Source organism: Ostrea edulis, chromosome 2 (genome assembly GCF_947568905.1).
Source record: "Ostrea edulis chromosome 2, xbOstEdul1.1, whole genome shotgun sequence".
In the NCBI taxonomy this organism is placed as follows: Eukaryota; Metazoa; Mollusca; class Bivalvia; order Ostreida; family Ostreidae; genus Ostrea; species Ostrea edulis.
The window spans coordinates 103,977,271-103,994,672 of NC_079165.1; the positions used below are offsets into that span (position 1 = coordinate 103,977,271).

The following is a 17,402-nucleotide window of genomic DNA, read 5'->3' on the forward strand; positions in this document are numbered from 1 at the left end:
CATTGATTCACAATTCTGATGCTGCATCTGACCTATTTTCTAGATAAATGATTTGTCAAATTATTTTTTGTACAAAAGTTTTTAGGAGGCCCAACTGGAAGAATTAGCTCTTTACCTAATGCATAAATGACACATTTAAAAAATAAACTTCATTTTTCAAAATCAATGAGGCATACACATGAACTGCAATGCTTCATGCCAGCAGCTTTAGAAAGTGTGTTAGCACCTCATGAAAAGTATGCTGGTGTTAAGCATTGCACTTCGTACCGTCTTTTATTTTCAAAAATGAAATTGTTTTTTACATTCTACTTTCATTTCTGTCGAAATTCCCAGCCGTTAAAATGGGCGCATTATATTTATCTGCAACAGTAAGGGAGAAAATGCAATGGACCAAACCGGGATTGGAACCTGGGCCCCCTGAATCTCTATAGTCAGGTGCTCTACCAACTGAGCTATCTGGCCACCGGCGATCAAACCTGGCTGACCGCTACATATCAAAATTCATATGCACATTATTCAAGAGAATGTGGCTATCATTACAGTTGGTAAAGATATTGAAGGAAAAAATGTGTAAATTCTTTTCTGTAGGTAAATTTGTAATAGATATTGATTTTTAACTACTATAACACCCATGTAGTCTATGAATTTGCATATATAATTACACACAGACATTTCCATGTTCATTGTAACACCAACCTAACAACACAGGTGGAACTACAAAACAGCCTCGCCTCCTGGTTTACAATGTCAGTAGCTTTGACAAGAGTTGTCTCTCTTGCAATAAAACAAAAAACACTAATACTGTCATTAGCATATGTTTATTATGAGTATAAAACGTGAAACTTATTTCACAGTTAAAACAGATCTATTATTGACATGTTTTGCATCTAGTATTGGTTATCTGAGCTATTGCAATGACTGAGTTATAGAAAACAATGTACACATGTTCATGACAATTCCAAGATTATTTGGCGTACCATGCTTTTATTGTTTTTATATTAAAAGAAAGCTTTATAAATGTACTCTTTGGACAATTAATAAAAAATTTCAAAGATAAACCTGCGTTCAAAATGTAACATCACAAAGTATAAAAATAAATGCTTTTATAAATGAGGTTTTCACCTAAACTGCCATCAAAGCAATATAGTTAGATAAAATCACTCATCTTCTACGGGACTGGACAAAAGTTAAGTAGAAAATGTTAATTATAAAATATAAATGCATAATCATCAGTCAATGGTATCAACTTGGTTGACGTGTAATACTTACAAAAATATACTTGCATGTTGTATTCCGTCTCAGAAACTCTTGGGAATGTTTGGGGTATGGACTTTGGTGAACAGGAGTGATATTGCATTTTTTTTAAGACACCGTTTTGGGACTTACAGAATTAGTGATAAACTTGAGACAAACTTTGTGGATTAATCTTATTTTATGAAGTTCTATACAGACATTTCACACACAGACACATTTCTAAAACAAAAATTTGCACCATACAAAAAATATAAACTTAAATATGAATAATAATAAAAACACTTTGTACACCTTTGATTCAATCATGCAGCATATTTACAAATTCATATAAATGTCCATAAACTGTACAATTGCATATTTAATAATTGCTGCAATAAATATAAAGGAATGTTGCATTAGGAGGTAAGTTTTCACACATACTAACACACAGATAATCACACGTACTCCTCACAATCTGCTGCGACTTGCACTTCATGACTCTCACTTGTCTCTCCATCAGGCAATGATGCAATATCTTTGAACACACCTACAAGTTTTTCATAGCTGGGACCCCAGTTCATGAGGTAATCCCAGGCAAAATGACCATTGAGTAGTTTTTGGTCAGTATGGGGCCCTTCCTCAGATGACCCCACTGTGCTGGCAAAGGAACCTCCGTTTGAATCCAGACCATCTGACTGGGATGTCCTGTTTTGATGACCGGAGTCCTCCTGTTCATTTTCTACTTCCGACACTTTGGAAAATATCATTGCATTTGAGTCAAATTCATTTTTAGTTTTCTCATTTTCATACTCAAACTCTGAGCATGTGAATGAGTCATTAGCACTATCCTCTGAGCTTGACTCGGGTGGTACCAGCACCACATCACTGTTTATTGTGCTCATTCGTATATTAGCTATGTGACGACCCTCCTCTGATGACGACACGGCTTCCAACATACTGACAGGGCTGGGCCGGCGTGGACGGGCATTCAGTTTATCAATCTCCTCTACCGTGAGCCCTTTGACCTGACGAGAATGAGGATCATAATATTTGTGCCTGCTGGACTTGACGTGTCCATTTGGCATCACAGCTCTTGGAACTGAAGAACTGGTGGAACTTTTACTATGATGACTGGCAAGACTTTGTTCTGATTCTGTTCTATTATGATGAATATTTGACACCGGTGTTCCTACCACATTAGAATGAGTCAATGGACTGGCCCGAACTTGCGGGCTTTGACGTGAAAGTTGATTGATGGGACTATTGCGGATTGCTACATTAGCAGGACTACTCCTAGCTGAATGACTAGGAATCTGTGGTACTCCTAAGTTATTGGCAGGACTACTACGTAGTCGCCCTGATGTCTGTAGTTTGAGTGCGCCAGGTCCCGGACTTTCACGGGACTTGTAACCACCAGCCGGACTCTCCCTGTGGTGTTTATTTGGACGCTCTCGAGATCGATCCGGATAGTAGCCGGTTCGGTAGCCTCTATAATGTGTGTGAACATCGATGTCTGATGGTGCTATACTGCTAGCGTTATCAAGATCGTAGTGCTCTGGCATATCATTTAACTGGTTCATGTTCACATCCCCATTGTCAATAATTACAGTGCCATCATCTATCTCGTAAGGCTTTCGTTGAGTTGGATCAGAGTTGATAAGATCAGGCCTGTGCAGTCCATTTGGAGTGTAGTTTATGTTAAGGTTATTTTGTCTGTTGTAGTCTTGTTCTCCGTATCCAGAATCTTGATAACTAGGTGGGCTATTGTTAAAACCTTTGTTCGCATGGCCATTTTCTCTGGGTGTGGTTTGATTTTTGGGATCTTTCCTTTGACGGCGCATACGGAATAACACAAACACAATGGCAATCACAATTAAAAGAACTCCAAAGAAAGCAATCACAACAATTATGCCAATGCTAAGGCTCTCAGGCTGTTCTTTAACAGCTGCACACACACGAGTTTCCATGATGACGGAACAAGCACCTCCTCCACATGGATTTCCAGCACACAGAGCAGAGCATCCGGATTCCACACTTTCTGTTGGTGTAATTATGAAACGGTCCGTCGACCCATTCAGTGGAACGGATAATCCATTCATTTGAAACATCGAAATACAGCCCGAGAAAGCTGCAAGACAAAACCAGATTTAATCAAATATTCACTCCTCTCTTCATCAAGGAAACAAAATAGATTATTTCATATAATCTTTTTGGAATTTTTAAACATTTCAACACTTCTGACCTTGAACTTTGCTGTTGTCCACATTGATGGGTGCCTCGCTGGAACCTAGGACCATTTTGGTGATCCTAACATCTGAGAACTTCACCACCCCATTCAGGGTCTGTTGCTGTGTCTTGTCATCCATTGTCAATGTGACTTGGTCTCCTGTAAATAATTTTTTTTTTTACAACACTTAGATACCCAACTAAGACAAAACATAACCCATGTGTAAACGGTAATTCATTCCAATGTGCTACTATCTGACAAAGTCCTAGATGAATACTTTTGTCTCACCAGTGATTGATACAGTAGTATTATGCCATTCTCCATCATGTACACCTCCATCATTCAGCACAACTGAGGTAGAGCCAAAGGTGTAAACTAACTTTCCAGAACCAACCTAAAACAAGAATATCATGATATTCAGAAATACACACATTACCTAATGCCTTTCCAAGAAAACTATTTTCTTTATTCTGTATTCCTCCACCTTTAATGTAACACATACCCAGAGAAGTCCTTGATTGTCAGCAGTGGTCACTATCAGCAGGGGTTCCTGAGGAGCAGTGGTACGGTACCTAATCATGATGGAAGATGTGTCAATGGCCCTCCGCTTTCTAGAATTTGATTGACTGACTATCTGGTCTCTCCTGAAGGACTCCTTCTGAACAAAATTCACACGGGAGTTGGATCCAAATCCGAGTGGTCCAGGAGCTGTACAGATAAAAACATGAGTTATTTGAAATAATGTGGCTTCACCATTATTCGTTGTGTTAGGGCTGTTCCAGAAATGATCAAATGGGGGGGTCGGGCGGCAAACGATATTTTTTTGTATGGGTGGTCGTATTTTTTCATATTTTAATTGGTCCTTGGTTGGACTGTTAAAAAAATATTTATTATGGGTAGTGGGTAGTTTCTATTGTTTTATTTTGTGCCATGTGGGTGTTGAGTTTTCAGAATATTTTTATTGTCGCTCTTGTCGTGTTGGTTACAAAACGTCGGAGGGAAAATTGAAAACGTGCTTTCGAAATGCTGCTTTCGAAATCGGAAGTAACATAGAACTATTCGAGTTGTCGCTCTTTGCAGCGCATAACTTTCCATTACGGCACTCTTCAAATTAGAGGCGCGTTTAGTAGTGTGATCCCTTTGGACGTGATGGCAGCGAACTCTGTTCTGTAGATTATTACAGTTTACAGTGCATCGATTTTGGGAATATTTTGAAACCAATAGGTATTCCGTTTTCTAATAAAAATAGGCAAACCTTAGTTGATTTATACGAGGGTACCGATGCATTATATTTATCAGTCGGTGTGATGGTGATATAGAGGCCTCCGGGCGCGGGCTCCATTAGAAGACGAACGATTCGTGGAAAAACATATCCATACCCATTTCATGATAATAGCATCGTTTGGGACTCCCAATCTTTCCAACATTCCCGCCATAGATGCCTTTGATTGTTGATGTGACATCGTTTCTTCAGAACTACTGTGATACAATGTCGCACAGGCATTACCGCGTCATTGACTAGAATGTTTGTCCCGAAAACCTCGCGAGATTTGTACCGTTTTCATTTTTAAAAATATTTTTGTGGTGGGTCTGGTTAGTTGTTTTTTTTTTATTAGATGGGTCATTGTAAAATGAGTTTATTAATTTGATGGGTCATGGGGTAATTTTTTATTTTATTTTTATGGGTGCTTGGTATATACAAAAGGTGCCTCCCGACCCCCCCATGTATTTATTTCTGGAATAGCCCTTAGTTGTTTTTGTGGCAAGATTGTGTAATCTAGGAAATAAATCAACTAAGGCTGGTCGAAGTGCATTTCTATATGTGAGGAGAGAACGAAAGGAATCTGTCCTCAAAATCACATACCAATGAAAATGTATTTGTTAGAAAACCACAAAATAATTAAATCATCACAGTGCATCGTGAATTTGAACTGTCTGGTGATATATACAGTATGTACACTTTGAATGTACTGGTGACTATATAGTATGTTTACTGAAACTATATATATATATATATATATATATATATATATATAAAGCACTAAATAATCACAACTAGGTACTGAAAATTTTCGCCCCAGCCCGGGGTCGAACCAGCGACGTACGGCACCCACCGCCTAGCAAGATTGTCAAACCAGTGTGTAAGTCCACTTGGCCACAACGACTTCCCTAAAAAAGGAAGCTTTGTTATGCTCCTAAAGTGCTACTTATACACACTGATGCAATCTCACACAGTCGCTGTGTCATTCAGTGTTTAAGATATTTTTTATAAGGAGAGTGGATCTCTTGATGCAATTGTATAGAATATTTAATATAAAGCACAAACAAACAATTATAACACCCAACCTTACGTTTACCCCTAGGATCTAAACGATACATGTGAAAATCAATATATATATATATATATATATATATATATATATATATATATATATATATCAGTCTGGATTGGCCATAATTTACTGCTCTGGCCTTCACACTTTCTGGTGAGAAATAATTGAATATAATAACTACAGGGCACTAAAAAAGCAATGCCAACATCAAATTGCAGTGTATGCATAACCTCCATCCATTTTCAGTGGCAAATATGCCATGGTTTTGACCCACAAGGATACTGAAAGCAGTTCTCATAACCATTGCTAATAAATTTCTCATCTTCTCTGTTTTCACTCGACCCAATTTCAAGTGTAAAGTTAATGCAGTGTTGTTTACCTATTTCACAGGAGACTCCAGAGAATCCTCCAATACAGTGACAGGAAAACCCGTCCCATTCCTCCACGCACCGTCCCCCATTGTTACATCTGTCCCCACTGCAGTGTCCAATGGAACTTGGACACTTATCCAAAATGTTTTCGTGGCTATTTGAAGGCTGAGTGAGATGATCCACATTGTTAACTTTGAATTCTCTGATACACCCAATGAAATCATGAGAATTGACCTGTCCAGGACGACTCTGAATGGTTTTAATATCTTTGACACCTCCAATGTACATAGGGAGTCCATCTAAGTCCAGATAGTTACTGCAGAGACAAGAATAGGTTTTTCATATTATCAACATCACAGTGTAGAAAAATACATGTATTGATGATATTTCAAATAAATTGTACATCATACTAAAGTAACTTCAAATAGAAGATGATAAAGAGAGAGAAAAAAATCAATCATTTAAACACTTTTACCAGATCAAATAACACACAAGTGTTAACTAAGTAACAAGAGATCAAAATGTCAGGATTAAGAACTCAATTAACGTTCTTTTCCTCAAGATATCCTTACACGCCTTAAACCTCACAAATTGTAGATGAGAAAAAGTCAGACCAAAGTGTTTCTGAAAAGTGTTAAAGACACTCTTTCTACCCATAGTATCACCCAATAGTAAGCAAAGATCAAATGATAAAAGATCATATCAAGTTGGTTTGATATCATAGAAGTGTTTTGTAAGTACACGAATTAAATGTTTAGGAAACATAAAACGTCAATAAAACTGTATTGATTTCCGTGTAATGGTCATATATCACGTAACGTTGACTTCAATCCACCCAGTGGTACTGTCAACTACTGGGATGCCGGGGTAACTCAATCTGCCATGAATGAAAACCACCAAGAATTTATACCTGGGTAACAACCAACAGACACCAATTATCCTGTATGCAGAATTATTGATTATTGATTGTTGTTTGTTCCTGTGTACAGATGGTTTATTAATTAAAGGTCTATTTCTGACCTGTCAACTGGAACAAAGGAACATTTAAAGTACTACACCTAATCAATAAGTTTATCTACTCTGACTTGACCATTAAACAGATTTTTATTGTGAGGATGGATGCCTACCCTTTATTATTTAGTTTTTACATATAAAAGCAAAGAGGGGGTGTTCTAGTTGACCGAGCACAACCCATAAGCTCGATCAATTTTCAAATTCAAACAGCAATGTCTAAATGCAGCACAAAGGCTGCCTAAATACTCCGTAATATAATATAAATGTGGTGTAATCTTACACATCAATGGAAGAAGAAATATACTGTGTACCCAGTCTACCCGATACTAACGTCCATTTTTATAAATTAATGGCAATGATAAGCTTACACGCCTCGGTGCTCTTTCTTAAAGCAGACAGGCATGACAGTTTCAGTAAATTTAATCTTAATAGGACCCAACATATCAAAACCGCGTAATCTGAATATAAAAAAATGTCTAGTAATCCCACATCAATACAGAATTCTGTAGATATTTCCAACATGACTGTTGACACAAAGGAATGACCACATTGGTGAGGACACAGCTAAAGAAACCTGACATAACCCCAAGCTTCTAACAATGGACTGCTTCTGTTTTAAATATGAATTTTGCTTACAAATTCACACACAAAAGTAGATCACATTTTTGATATGGACTGATCATTATAAAGTGACCCTCCTCGGTGAATGGAGGTGAAAACCTACTTAGATTGGCTGCCCTTGCTATAACAGGTGCTGTCTCCATTCTGACAGATGACACATTCCTCACTGGAACCAGGACAGTGGGTCACCCTCAATTCAGCAACCTAAAATATGATCCAAAATGTCACTCACAAAGAAAGGACAACGGATTGTGTAACATGGAGTTATCTTGATGTTCTATATTCAAAGAGATATACATAACAAATAAAAATCACAGCTTCCTATGCATAAATCATCATGAAAATTTTTAATTGTACTTTAAGCCAGATCGCTTGGTAATCTTAAAAGGTTTGTTATCAAATTTCAAGTATTAAATATGTACTATATCATTAAAGGACTAAGTGAAGAACATAAAATCCTTGTTCATGTAGTCCTCTTTCACCAATTTAGCATACCATAAATTTGGCATTAATCATGTTTAATTATTACATTAAAAGAGCTCCAAGTACCGAGCATGAACTTTAAACACTAACAAAAAATACACGTACCGCCAACCTTCTCTGGACTTGAACCCTGAACCATTCACCTTTGGTGGACACATTCTTGGGTACAGTAAGGATCGTTGCCTTTGCATCTCCAAAGTTGAAAGAAAATCTCACATTTCCACTTACAATTTCTAGAGCTATGAATTTTCCAGTGTTGCTGGGGTTGTACAGTAGAAGACCCTTTGATCTGATGGTGGAGAAGGTCAAGTCAAGGTCAATGTCTTTCAGGTTCTGATCAATGGAGTTGAACTCCATGTAAGAGAGTTCTGAGAAGCCTTTGGATGTGTACTGACACCGTTTACCCCAGTACTCATATGGACACTCACAATGGAATCCGTCTAGTTTATTCTTGCACTGGCCACCATTTTCACAAGGATAGGATGCACAGTGATTGGATCCCGTTTCACAATGCTGACCAGTGAATCCATCTGGACATCGACATGTATAGGACCCAGGGGAGTTGTCGCATGTACCCCCATTATTACACGGAGCATCCAAACACTCATTCTTGTCTTGTGTGCAGTTCTGTCCAAACCATCCTTCTGTGCACTGACATACTCCACCCTGACAATATCCACCATTGCTACAGAAACCACTTCCGCATGGTTGTACAGGCACCTCACAATGTCTGCCGGTGTACTGCGAGGGACAGCTGCAGTAGAAATCGGGCACCATGGCTGGGGTCGACAGGATGAAAGAGGGAGAGTCCACAGTGTGCATTCCCGACCCAACAACAATTCGATTCAAGCATGTTCCAGAATTACAAGTGGACATTTCACAGACTGTGTACCCAATCTGGATTCTATTTTCTGGATTTACCATACTTTCAAAAATAACACTTGCAATTGCTTGTTTGTTTGAATTTAACTGTTGTTTCAAAATGTCATACCGGACTACCACTCCAGAGGCTTTTATGACACTGACATATACCAAAGTCCCTGTATCTTTCGAGTCCACATTTAAAATGGTAACTTTATCCTCACTACTGAATAAGTTGGCAACAGCACTTCGAAACTTACTCAACTTATTTTTCACAAAGTCCGCATTTTCAAGTCCATCAACATAAATTATAACAACATTATCCAATGTCACATTATTGAAATACACCAATGTTGATACAACTTCATACGACACCATTAAATTTCCATCAGAGCCTTGAACATTCAATGTTCGGGATAGTGGTGTATGGAAGTTCCTTAGAGTTAAGTTGCATCCTGATCCTTTGATAATTGCATAATAGTCATCGGTCACAATGCAAGTGTATGTTCCAATGGTGTCTGCATCCAGTGGTCGAACATTTGCCACTGGAGCTGTGGGCAGGGTGGTCTCAAAAACACCAATCTGGATATCCATATTTCTGGCTTGTGGAGGAGTATCATTTTCATCCTGGATAATGACTTTGAATGTCAAGGTTGCCGTCTGAGTGGGTATTCCTGCATCCCTGACAACCACTATGACATCATACTCTTGTCGTGCCTCTCTGTCAAGAGCCTGTTTGGTACGCACCTGTCCATCAGAAGTGATGCTGAAGTAATCATAATGGCTACCAGGAGATATTTCGTAACTGTAGGGACCTTGATTTCCCGGCTGTCCCGGGAGGTCCAAGTCCCAATCTGAAGTGTTTGTGGATAGGCTTATCACACTGGTTCCTGCCGGCAAGTTTTCCATGACATATCCTGTCAGATCCGCTGGCGAGAAGTAAGGAGAATTGTCATTCTCATCCATCAGTCTTATTCGTACTGTTGTAGATCCTGAAATAACAATATTGAAAAAATTCCAAATTCAGTACAAATCATACAACAAAGCAAGCCTAATACTTAAGAAATAAAGTTAACATTTTCATGAATGATCCAGGATAACCTTCGAGGTTGAGAAATGTTGTTTTGAAATATAAAAGCTGAGGCATTAGCCATCGATTTTATATTTCAAACAACATTTCCAGACCAAAGAGGTTATCCTGCATCATCCATGAAAACAGAAACTTTATTTCTTTTCTAATACAGTTCAGAAATATACATGTACAACCAGCTGTTTACCTATACAACTACAAATTAGGTCACCATAACATCATGGCAGTTTCCGAAATGGACTAGGCCTACATGTTTTAGATGAGATATTGGGGTATACTAAATCTATTTTGAAAAATATTTCAAGCATTTAGTTTTATGTTGACATATATCAACTGCTTTGAATACACAGTTAAAGAAAACTTAATAACACATAGGTAGAAGATTAACTTGTCTGTGAATTGACATGTTTATTTGTCCAGGTGTATCAATCTCTGAATGCAGATGATTGATTTATACTGACAAATATCCTTCAGTCATTGTTAAATTTGTTTTGCAATACATATTAATTAATATTTATGATTATAAAATTGAATTATCAGTTATGTATTAACAAAACACAAAGTGCAAGTGAGTTGTATATCAATTCTCTCATAATAAAGTTATTACATATGAAGGTATATCGCAGAATAATGCCCGCAGCATTCCTTTGATCTTTGCAATAACTGTGGTAGAATACTGAATATATTGCAGAGACACAAGATTTGACTGACCTGTAGCTGGTGGTGTTCCCCGATCAATAGCTGCCACCACAATGGAGCGAGTAGGATTGGTTTCTCTGTCCAAGTTTCCTCTCCCTGTGGTGTGGATGCGACCAGTGGTGGGATCAACGGAGAATTCTTCACCCTCATTTCCAGAGAGAATTCTGTAGCTGAACTGTCTGTCTTCTGGAATGTTGTCATTGTCAACGGCAGTTACAGTAGTGATGCTGACTCCCCCTGCAGCATTCTCCAGAATATTGGCAAGATACAGAGTCTGCGTGAAGACAGGTGCATCGTTGGCGTCTTCCACTGAGATGGTCACTGTGCATGTATCTGTGTCATTGCCTTTCACACTTTCCCAATTTTTGGCCAAAACTTTCAGAACCACATGTGGAGAGCTTTCATAGTCAGGTTTACCAGAAACAAATATGTCCCCCGTTTTGTAGTTGACATTGAATCCCTTCCCATTGCTGGCACCAATGAGATAGAAATACACAACTCCATCTATTCCTTTGTCACGGTCAGTGGCCCTTACTTTGCCAATAACACTTCCATTTGCAGCTGATTCTTTGGTAGAAAATGCATATGTCTTCTGAACAAATTCTGGGTAAAACTCATTCACACTGGTAACATATACAGTAACTAAAGTTGTATTTCTCATGTTCACATTATTTGGATTCCTGGCAATGACAACCATTGAAAATTTGGTTTGAGTTTCATAATCCAAATTTCCTTTGGTCATAAGTATTCCAGTCTGTTTGTCAATTCTAAACAATTGGAGAACAAGCTGGTCACTTTCAGAATCACTGATGTAGTATTCAATGCGAGCATTTTCCCCTGTATCTGCATCCTTAGCCAGGACTCTGATGATGCTGGAGTCGGATGGTGAATTTTCCGGAATGTAACCCTCAAAATGGGATTGTGTGAACAAAGGAGGATTGTCATTTACATCAATCAATTGTACATTCAGAATAACTGTTGCTTCACGATAATGCAGTCCAGAATCTCTAGCTGCAACAGTCAGCAGATGAATTTGTACAAAATCATAATCTAAGGCTTGAGCAACAGAAATTGCACCATTTTCTGAGTTGATTTGGAATAGTCCAGCTGTGTTTCCACCAACTATATAATACGATACTTTCCCATTGGGACCAGGACCATCTCGATCAGTGGCTGTTACTCTAGCAACACTCTGACCAATTGGAGCATCTTCTGAGACAGAGTAGGAGAGAACTGTCATATCAAAAACTGGAGGGAAGCTGTTGCTTGCAGTGATGGACAAATGAACTGGAACTGTGTTAGATTTGGGGGGTAATCCTCGGTCTTCTGCTCTAATGGTGATGGTGAAGTCTTGATTTATTCTGCCACTCAACACCTGGGCCACAGTAATTAAGCCTGAAATTGTAAATTGTTTGAAATAAACACACCAGTTTCGTCTGTTTCTTCAGTCATTCAAAGGACATGACATAATGTAGCAACACAAACTTAATAGCATACCTGTAGTTTTGTTGATGAAGAAGTAACTTGATCCATTTCCACTCTCGATGAAGTACTCTACTTCAGCATTCTGTCCAACGTCTTCTTCATCTTTGGCCACCACAGTCAGTATCCTTTCTCCCTGGGGAGCACTCTCGGGGACTGCAGAAAAATACAGGTTTTGTTCAAACTTTGGAGCATGGTCATTGGCATCTATGATTTCTATAGTGATAATGGCCTCTGAAGACTTAGCTGGTGTCCCAAGGTCTGTAGCAATGACCACCAGCTCTCTTTGGTTCAGAGCATTGAAGAAGTTTTCGTGGTAAATGTAATTAAGTTCCTCTTTAGAAGAGATCACTCCAGTCTTGTCGTTTATAGAAAATTCTGACGATGGCAATTTGAAGGAGAAGTAAAACTGATTGTTTGGGGTGGAAACATCTTGGTCAATCGCCACTATTGTGCCAACAGTTGAGCCACCTGGCTGAAGCTCCAAGAAATTGAAAGTAACTGGAGGCTGAATCTGAGGTGCATTGTCATTGACATCAGTGACGAAAACATGCAAAGATCCACGGGTAGAATAGGATCCATCGTCAACAATCAGAGGAACAGTTATCCTCTGGCTGGACATTGCTTCTCTGTCAATGCGAGACTTCAGTGTAATGTTACCAGAGTCAGCATCAATGCTGAACATTGAGGCCTGACTTGAGGAATGATCTATACTGTAATGTGCCTTGGCATTGGACCCAATGTCTGCATCTGTGGATGTCACTTGAATAACAAAGCTGTTGACAGGAAGATCCTCTGGAATGTTCACAGAGAAAATGGTGGAGAATATCGGGGAATTGTCGTTGACGTCAATCAGTATTACCCTAACAGTGGTGGTACCAGTCTTCTGAGGGGAACCCTGCAACACGACATATAAGTATATAATGCATTGTATTGTGAAATAGAACACATTTTCTACAATCTTCATGATGTTCGGAATTTTGTTTCATTTTGAATTTTTTCATAAAAGGTTTTACAATTTTGCTTACCAAATCATGAGCTTCTATGATAAGATTATATGAATCTTGAGTTTCCCTGTCTAACGTCACTCTAGTTTTAATTTCTCCTGAGTTAGAATCCACCGAGAATGTGTCTTGAATGTTGTTGACATTTCCTCCAGCTAGGACATAAACCACTTTTCCATTGTCACCACTGTCTGCATCAGTGGCACTCACAGTGAAGATGGTAGTGGATTCTGGAATATTCTCTTTGGCAGATGTAATGTAAACACCCTCCTGGAACCTTGGGGTGTTATCATTCTGATCAGAAATGGTAATGGTCAGTTCTTTGTATGCAGAGAGCAATGTATTGGACCTCTCTGTTGCCTGAATCCACAAGTGGAAATTAGTTGTCATTTCATAATCCACCTCTCCTGCAACACGAATGACTCCAAGAGATTCATCAATATGAAAAGTGCTGCCAACATTTCCTCCAGCGATAGCGTAAGTGATGGGACCATTGTTAGAGGAAGATTGAGCGATCACTGTTGTGACCACATAGTCCAGTGGAGCTCCTTCATTTAGAGGTCCTGGATTGCTAAAGGCATTAAAGATAGGTATGCTTGATGCATCGACAGAGGATATCTCTACTTGAAGAGTTGTGGTAGATGTCTTCTGGGGAGAGCCCTACAAAAATTTAGATAAATTGCATGAGTATGTGACTTTACACAAGTTAGTGACATTGCATGATCTTTTGTCATTGAACACAATAGCCTCTCTCACAAACCTGGTCTTTGGCTTCAATTGTACACGTAAACTTGGTTCCCACTCCAGACAATGTATCTGCTGTTGTAATGATACCTCTCTGAGCATCAAGACTAAACCTGTTACAGTCTGATCCCTGCAGACGATAAGTCACTCTACCATTCAGTCCAGCATCCCTATCAACTGCTGTCACACCAACAACAAACTGACCTGTAACACCCATAAAATGTGCTTCATCAAACTACACACCAGGTTCAAATTTCTCATCAGATATCTTTTTATTCATATATCAAGATGTAAATTTAGGTACATACATTGCTCAGTACACAAGCAAAGATTTCTACATGTGGTATTTATTTCAAATTGCAGTAAACCTTATCAGTAATTTTTCACACATTCTATGGTACCTGATAAGGTTGGATTATTCAGGGTTTGATTGTGTGTCTGTTTTTCAAATTCGGGGACATTATCATTGACATCATCAACATAGACAGTGATGTTGGCCTCTGCCGAATTGACCAAATTTCCATGGTCTTTTGCTACGACTGTGAGATGGTACAAGGAAGTGTCTTCTCGATCCAGAGGTTTCCGTGAAGTTAGTATACCACTAGTTGTGTTAATTGCGAATTTTCCATCTACGTCATCCAGCAGGCTATAGCTGAAATGGAGGTGACACTTACATCAATACAAAGTTTAAAGTACTAAAGTCTCAATGTTCCAAACATGACACACAGGACGTACAGAAACTGTTTCCTCTACTCAAAATTCTAGAATGAAATGCAGTTTGTCATGCACCAATACATTCCAAATTAATGGTAGACTCTAAAATGCTGTAGCCATAATACACTCTGTCACTGTTACTTACAAACAAACAATTCAAATGCATTAAACAAAATTTACCTTGCTCTTAAGCTTTCCGTTTAAAAAAAAAAAATCAATTATGCTTACTAGTCAATTGCAATTCATATGTTCAAAATGCTAAATCACAATTGTGTACATAGCCCACAAAATGTACAAAGTGAAGATTCCTTTATGAGACATATATCATACTAAAGCACTGTCAAATAAACTCATACTCTTACCAACATATGGGCAATTGTACAAAGGTTAGCCTTTCTTTGTTCTATTTCATTATTTCTCCAGTCTAAACATCTTTGATTTTTTTAACACAGTCTTTGAATATTTTAAAGTCTGTCATTTTGAGGATGAAACTTAAATAATTACAGGAAGTTTTCTATAATGAACATTGGCTTGAAATTGACTCCCATGAATACTTATTTCAATAATTTGAATTGTCATGAAAAATGTGCCAAGAAAGATTTAAAATTTCTGTAGACCTGTGTTGACACTTTTAAAAAGGGGGATGTATTGATTAAAATTAAATGACGATCAATGCTATACCCACTTTAAGTAATTGGAGAAAGATTAGAGTTTTGTAGTGGTAAGAATGTGGATTTCTAGTTCCTCCAAATATTAAGATTGAATGGAGAACAAGGGCAAAGGCTATCACTTTCCCACCTGTTTCACACATCTAAACATGATATCCACTCCAAAAGACGCAGTGGTCCCAAATTAAGGTCTCTCGGAAACCATGCCATAGAACTCTTTTGTTTTACTACTTAAAACTCTCTTAGCAGCTCACTCAAACATTAATCCAGGTCATATATAAAACTGTCTGCACTATTTGCATTTGCAATTGCATTCAATGCATTTGTAAATAAAGTATATTTGATGAAATTTGATTGTATGCTGTTGAACTTTATTGCACATCAATTTTTTGCTTAATCATTTGTAAAGCACTCCCATATTTGCAAAGTACAAAAAAGACACTACATTTATTAATATGCTGGCAGTCAAATAGAAAATTCTTACATAATTCCCGTTTGATAAATTGTGTCTTGTAAACAAATTCTTTCACCATGTCCTTGACAGAATGACAGTGATATATTCCATTAAAGGCATTTTCTAGCACATGGTAAGGAATTGCATATTCCTTCATAGAAAAATCAATTCAGAATTTCTGGGGGAACCAACCAGAGCTAAAGAAGATGAGGAAAATTTAATGATGCCACAAAGATTCAAACCACTTATTTCTAATACCTTATACAGTAACTATTGACCATATCATTTCTTGTTGTTTCCTTGTTTGTTTTTTTTCTTTACCTGATTTGAGCATTGGCCCCACTGTCATGATCAGTTGCAGTAACGGTCAGTATGTCCACTGGACCATCTTGATTCTCCTCGATGTGACCAACATAGGCTGAACTCCGATCAAACATTGGTGTATTGTCGTTGGTGTCCTCCACCTCCACATGTACAGTACCAGTTCCCGTCAACCGATCAATTCCTATCAAACGGGATTATTTGCAATCAAAAGTAACTATACTCAAAATATTTTAAAACTGAACACATGGCTTACTGGCTGGGCACATAATAAATTACTGACCCATGTTGTATGGTCAGAGATGGATATTATTACCAGTTTATTTCATTCTTCAGTTATCATATGACTACTGGTATGAAGATTTGGTTCTAAGCATTAAAAAAAAAGTCTGTGAATATTTAGAATTTGCTAGTAACAGGCTTTTACAAGTTCGTAGATAGTATAGTATTTCTCAAACTAAGTAGGAACGTAACATCATAAACCATCATCAGAGTCGTTTTATGATAAAAAGTCATGTTTGGGGGCGAGGAAGATATACGTGTACCAGAAACACAATCAATAAATCTGACCTGCAGTCAACTCTGGGGTCAGAAGTCAACCTGAACAACATGATTTGTAAGACTGAGGTATCAGATACTGTCTCCATGGAAGTCAGTACATCAGAAACAAAGGGTAAGGAAAGAGACTGAAGACAAAGGACAGCGAATCCAATTTCTCTCTCATGTTCTTTGTCATTGTTCCCAAGTGTACAAAACAGTAACTATTTCTGAGGTTAACAAATGACACAATCTTCTAATCTCTTTACAGTATGATGAATGGCACCACTTCTGTATTAGGATATCTAGGAATATATCAGTCACTTGAGAGGTGGAGAAAATCGCTGTTATTTTTTTCTTTTTTTATCTCCTCAGTGAATCATATGTGGTACCTGTGTCAATGGTTTCGCAATTTAACATTAAACCTCCCTTCTAAATAAACAGTCGAAAGAATAATTTGGTAAAATACCCTAAACTTCACCTATGTGAAGCTTATCAAATAAAGATATATACATTCCTTTCATTTGTACTATTGATCTATTAAAA

At 38.0% G+C, this 17,402-nt stretch overlaps 1 protein-coding gene and 1 non-coding gene across 2 annotated transcripts in view; both read right to left on the bottom strand.

Moving 5' to 3' along the window:
- Positions 1-387: 387 nt before the first annotated feature.
- On the bottom strand, positions 388-462 carry Trnay-aua (transfer RNA tyrosine (anticodon AUA)). The gene is given in 2 exon segments: positions 388-422; positions 426-462. It is a non-coding gene; the product is annotated as a tRNA-Tyr (tRNA).
- A 340-nt stretch (positions 463-802) lies between these two features.
- Positions 803-17,402, bottom strand: part of LOC125667248 (protocadherin Fat 4-like) — a 43,890-nt gene continuing 27,290 nt past the window's right edge. The window contains exons 7-19 of the mRNA XM_048900606.2: positions 16,320-16,503; positions 14,564-14,814; positions 14,179-14,366; positions 13,443-14,078; positions 12,430-13,312; positions 10,945-12,327; positions 8,388-10,135; positions 7,903-8,003; positions 6,173-6,480; positions 3,963-4,168; positions 3,749-3,854; positions 3,476-3,619; positions 803-3,361 (exon numbers count right to left, since the gene is read on the bottom strand). Coding sequence (XP_048756563.2) covers positions 1,689-3,361; positions 3,476-3,619; positions 3,749-3,854; positions 3,963-4,168; positions 6,173-6,480; positions 7,903-8,003; positions 8,388-10,135; positions 10,945-12,327; positions 12,430-13,312; positions 13,443-14,078; positions 14,179-14,366; positions 14,564-14,814; positions 16,320-16,503 — 7,811 coding nt within the window. The 3' untranslated portion in view covers positions 803-1,688. The remainder of the gene's footprint in view (positions 3,362-3,475; positions 3,620-3,748; positions 3,855-3,962; positions 4,169-6,172; positions 6,481-7,902; positions 8,004-8,387; positions 10,136-10,944; positions 12,328-12,429; positions 13,313-13,442; positions 14,079-14,178; positions 14,367-14,563; positions 14,815-16,319; positions 16,504-17,402) is intronic.